Below are 5,798 nucleotides of genomic sequence, written 5' to 3' on the forward strand. Positions count from 1 at the left end.
ATTATTAAATAGTCATTAATTTCACAAATATGAAGATTTAAATAAATATCGGACAAAACTCATACTTACCACCTTTGAAAACGAAGCGTACATACATGTGAACGGCACCATCATATTGCACGTAAGAAATCAACCATACAATAAATGCATAATGAGGTTAAGTCATGAGGTCGGTTTGTGTCCATTCGAGTAATATATATCTTGAAACACTGAGGTCACCTTGGTAATGCAAGCGGTATTGTGGACGGTCGGTAAATGAATCGAAAATGAACACAGAAGGAACGCTGAGCAAGTACTACTACTACTACTACTAATAATAATAATAAGGAGTATAACAAATATGGTTTTGACTGACCCATCTCTCATGTGGGCCTCAATTTTTGTAATTGGTTATGTTAAAAAAAAAATACGAAATCATATACATACTCAGGTATCGTCCTACATTTATACATACATATTTAACATGACTGAATATATGTGACTATACTGGGAAACATATGCATATTTGAACAATATTCTATACACAGGTACATACATTTCAGTATAACCTAATTCGTACGTAATACATTTATGAAATAAGACCAAGACATATTATCTGTGGACATAATGATAAAGTTTTCAGTTCAGAGGCTTTAATATGTCATTCCAGCTGAAATAAGTGAACAGTTTGTTATGATCGCCATTTAAATGCTGTAATCACGGGTTTCTTGTAAACTCAAACCGACTTTGTTGGAGTCGTAACTGACGGTCGAAAGTGACTATGATAATATGGCAATAATATAGTACTTTCAACTGATTTATTTGGTAGAACGGGAAAATATTATGTTTTGTTTGCTGGTTATTACGGTACATTTTTATTGGCTATAATATGTCTGCGAAATGGAAGCTAAGTGCGTCTCTCAATTGCGCACAGAAGCAGTCAACCCAGGGTGGCCTGGATGGCTATCGAACCAACGATCCCGGTCCGATTCTCTACAAACTGAGCTATCGTGGAACCCTTTCCGCTTTGATGTGGAGATTATGTCAACAACATTTCCCATGGGTAATAGTAATAAACTAAATACACTACATACTTCCCAATGGAATATACCGACTAGCTAGAAATCTAGCAGCTGAACGACAACGCAAGGGAGGCCACTCGTGCAACGTTACATTTTAGTCTTGATTGGTTACCTCCTCTCTATAATCACTCTATAAATATGTTATTTTGGAAACTGATTTTACAAGTCAAAACCAACGATTTACATATCCACTGGTGGACCACATACATTTTGGACAAATTCCTGTCTTTTTCTGCTTTTATTTCTATTTTATAATGTAAAAGGAACTAAGTGCATTTGTCCTTTGGATGAATGTAGGGAATACCTCTAATGGATTAGTTTTTAGCAGTTTATTTGTAAAACAAATGTTAAAACGGAAAGCAGCACATACTCAAGATAAGAAAGGCGGGGATTACCCCACTCATGAAAGCCACGTGACACAAGTACAAACAACGACCATTTTATTGGTTCAACACTGTCGCGCTTGTCTAATGGAGAAAGTGAAATTCTGACATTTATATTTTTCAGTTCAAAGTGGTTTATGATTACCAAAAATTTCCAGATTTAACTATCTTAAAATTTCATACCGTCTATACTCGCTTATAAGTCGAGTGCAACTGCACACTGCACAGATCCAGACCTGCAGCGTTTAATTGAATACAATGGTCTCAATTGTCTGGCTGGTCCAGGAAATGCTTCATTTGTGAAATAATGCCATCGAGTTAAACTAGTATAACATTGTTATAATGACTTTCAAAATTCAGAAAGTCCGACTGATGTAATTCTTTTTGATTTTATATTTTTAAGGATCTCATATCCCCATATCGAGTTGTAATACAGAAAAAATACGAGTGGCTTTGTAATATTTAATATTCATTTTTGTATACCACAATATAAGTGGCTCAGAAATCCAAATTACTATACTACTTCTGATTTCTGGCCCTTAACGGGTCCTGATTGTTGTATAAATTGCATTCTACTTTTGAAAATAGGTGTTTGAGGAGGAACACGTGCTCTTAAGGGGAGATAATTTAATATAAAGAGTTTCTATCACAACCTAATCAGCAACAATCAACGATTAATCTTGTACCAATCTTGCGAAACTCGCAAGATTATTTTATGAATTCTTACAAAATATGCGCTGTCATCTTTCTATTTGATCTTCATACAACCGATATTCTCAGTTGAACAAACATAAAAACCTTTATCTGCCTGCGCATTATGCAGCAGCAGATCAGGATATTTGTTGCTTGCAGTTTGGCTCGACTTATAAGTGAGTATATACGGTTTTGAACGGGATATTAATCATTTTTATCATCAGTTTTATATCTGCATTTTATGATCCCCTCCATCAGCTAACTGTTCATTAGCCAGTCTCCTCCGGAAGTGATTGGTGGAAATTGAGAACAATTCATAGGTTCGACTTTTCCATAAATTAGCTATATGCGTTTGCAAGATGGTTTAGGGGATTACTGGATTCCTTCCCTGAAGTCTGATGGAGGCAATGAGAGATTAATCAAATTAAACTATAATAAATGTACCAAATACACTAAAGTAGGTGGTCAAATTAGAAATAGTAAAACTACTAATTCAATGATTTTGGGGGTATTTTTGGATCCTCATGTACGTAGATAAAGGAGATGATGGGCATTAATGTCTCAGAGCATTCCTGTCATGTACAAAGAAATAAGTCCAGCGTATCTGTCAGAGTATTAGTATCCTATACAAGAAATAAGATCAAGCCCATCTGTCAGAGCATTAATAATCTATACAAGAAATAAGTCGTAAACTCATGTAATGTTTATTTCGCCACTCTGGAGGGTGTTTAATTGAATACAATGGTCCCAGTAGTCTGGCTGGTCTAGTAATTGTTTCATTTGTGAAATAATGCCACCGAGTTAAACTAGTCTAGCATTTTGTAAAGACTTTCCAACTTCGTAAAGTCTGACTGATTCGCTTCTTTTTGATTTTGATTTTTAAGATTATCGGATCCCCATATCGAGTTGGAATAGAAGAAAATATGACTGGTTTTGCGAAATTTAAATTTTCATTTTTGTATACCACAATAGAAATGAATCGAAGATCCAAAATACTATACCACTGCTGATGTCTGGCCTTAACTGGGCATGATTGTTGTATAAACTGCATTTAACTCTGCTACAGTCGTGTATTAGGAAGAATATGTGTTCATAGTTCACAAGGAGATAATTTAATGTTAAGACTTTATAAAACTACCCTTTCAGCAACGATTAATGATGTAGCTATATGCGAAAATCGAAAAAACTTTTATGAGTTCTTATGAGCTCTTACAAAACATTTGCTGTCGTCTTTCCATTTCATTTTCACACATGTGCAAATGGGTCAACACTGTCAAGAACTAGTGTCATGAAACGTAACCTTATTTCTTCCTAATCATACATTAGAGTAATTACGGCGTTGACTCGATTAGAGGGGGCTGGGTGCATTGTTTTCCAACGTTATATTATGCTGATGTTTATTACTTATGTGCATTTGGCCTGAAATACGGAATAAATCTATTTTTACATTTGAACAGAGCTGCACATGCTGTGTCATGGCTTGTCCATCATGTGATTTTGATCGCTTAATAGTAGTTGATTTGATGTTTGCAATTGTAATCAGGGTTGATGACACGGAAGCATGGTGGTTCAAGAATTAAACAGCCTATTCCAAAAGACAGTTCCAGTATTAATAATCTTCCATGCCATTTACATATTTGAATGATTAGCAGACATCAACTTTCCACAGGCACACTTGTCTATTTCGAGGACAAAGTCTTTTTACAAAGTATTCGCAGTAGCTCAATAAGCGGCTTAAAATCATCATCGATCGTACTAATAACTTGTAAACAAACACACATTGTGTCTTGCTACCGGGAATGATACTTTCTTCTTAAACTCGTATAACATTTAAATTACCATTGTATCAAGTGTTGAATTGAATAACCTGGCTGCTATAGTAACTTTGACATTTGTAAAATAATACCATCGTGTTCGACTTGTCTAGCAATGTTTTAATCAGCTTCAAAATTTAATTAAGTCTGGCTGGTTTGGTTCTTTTTAATATTTTGTAGGTTCTCGCATCCTTATTCCGATTTGTAATACACAAAAACAGGAGAGGTTTTGTGATATTTAATTTTAAGTTTTTTTATACCACACTATAAGTGGCTAATGAAATGTAAATTGTATACCACTTCTGATTTCTTAGCCTTAACTAGCTCTGATTGTTGTGTCAATTGCACTCCAAAGTCGTCGTGTATGAGGAAGAACATGTCTCTATAAGGAGATGATTTATGATACAACCCTATCAGCCAAACTCTAGGATTATTCTTACACTGAACTTGCGACAATCGAAAAACTACTTTTATGAATTCTTGCAAAATATGAGTTGTAATCTGTCTATTTCATCATCACACTACCAATATTCTCAAACACATCGAAATATGCGTTAATTTTTGTTTTGTTAATCGTAGTGATTTTGCGCCTACCACGCATGCATCAAATATTGAAAATTATTTCAGCCTCGGTTCAAATAAATATACAATAAACATAAACATTTATCGGTGTGCAAATGGGCATATAATTTCAAGAATTATAATTATCAAACGTAACTTTTAAACTTATTTGCATTTAAGACAGTTTATTTATTTCGTAATCAAAGGTGAATTACGGGTTTTACAGGATTAGAGGTGGTTGGGGAAGTTCACCCTATATAAGGACCAGCTCACTATGCCGTTTCTAAATAGAGACACAAATAAAAGCCAATGACGTCATCAATTGTCAAGTAGGAGGTGACAAGTATGATACTGGTGCCCCCACTACCAAGATCCGTGTGAGAGACAGCATCATCATCAGTACATGAAACATTAGAACACTTAGGACAGTGGGAAAACTGAAGAACTTACACATGAGGTGGAGAGGTACAACTGGAACATCATTGGTCTCTGCGAAGTGCGCTGGAGAAACTTTGTAGAAATAACCACAGATGAAGGGCACACGCTCAACTTCAACGAAAGAGGGGACAAACACAATCATGGCGTTGGATTTCTTGTCCACAAGGGCATTGTGAAAAGCATTATGGGTTGCTGCCCAGTCTCAAGCAGGCTCATTACCATCCGCCTGAGGGCAACTCCCTTCAACATCACAATCATACAGGCCTATGCACCTACATCTAACTGTGATGACTGAATATCGCCAGAACACGAAGTTTTCCAGGAGCAGATATTGGACGTGACCATGATTTATTAATGGCAACGTTTCGCCTTCCCGTTTGAAAATGATCAAAAAGCATATCCAACCAAGAATCAGATTTGATCTTGCAAAATTGAAAGATCCAAAAGTCGCAGAAGCCTTCTAAGCAATGATGGGTGGTAAATTTGCACTTTGATAATCTTGGACAGCCAAGACACCGACCTCGAGTTCTTAACAACCACGTTCAACACAGCTGTGACTAGTACAGTTAGTGAGATCATGGCAAATATGGTCGAACAAAGAAACATTGGGTCACAACAGATGTCCTTGAACTATGCGACAAAAGAAGAGAACTGAAAAAGGGAAAAAGAGATCACGGAGGAGCTAGAAAATATAGAGAGATAAACAACATGATAAGGAAAAGCATGAAAAAGGCAAAGAAATCCTGGATAGAAAGTAAATGCTGCAAAATCGAAGACTTTCTGAGTAGAAATAATAGCGAAATGGCATATCAACTGGTGAAAGATCTCACAACCCATAAACAAGGGAA

At 35.9% G+C, this 5,798-nt stretch overlaps 1 protein-coding gene across 1 annotated transcript; it reads left to right on the forward strand.

The window, feature by feature from the left end:
* The first annotated feature begins 2,483 nt into the window (after positions 1-2,483).
* Positions 2,484-5,245, forward strand: LOC149800327 (protein CFDP2-like). Its single transcript, XM_089958387.1, has 2 exons — positions 2,484-2,594; positions 4,937-5,245. The coding sequence occupies exons 1-2, from the start codon at positions 2,484-2,486 to the stop codon at positions 5,243-5,245; spliced, it is 420 nt and encodes a 139-aa protein (XP_089814513.1).
* Positions 5,246-5,798: the final 553 nt, after the last annotated feature.

The sequence above is a fragment of the Sinohyriopsis cumingii genome, chromosome 5, assembly GCF_028554795.1.
Source record: "Sinohyriopsis cumingii isolate HCF-2022 chromosome 5, ASM2855479v2, whole genome shotgun sequence".
In the NCBI taxonomy this organism is placed as follows: Eukaryota; Metazoa; Mollusca; class Bivalvia; order Unionida; family Unionidae; genus Sinohyriopsis; species Sinohyriopsis cumingii.

Coding starts and splice junctions, on each gene's coding strand:
- LOC149800327 (XM_089958387.1), top strand. CDS start 2,484: ATGCGTTTGCAAGATGGTTTAGGGGATTACTGGATTCCTTCCCTGAAG. Junction 2,595..4,936: donor AATGTACCAAATACACTAAA/GTAGGTGGTCAA, acceptor TAGAACACTTAG/GACAGTGGGAAAACTGAAGA.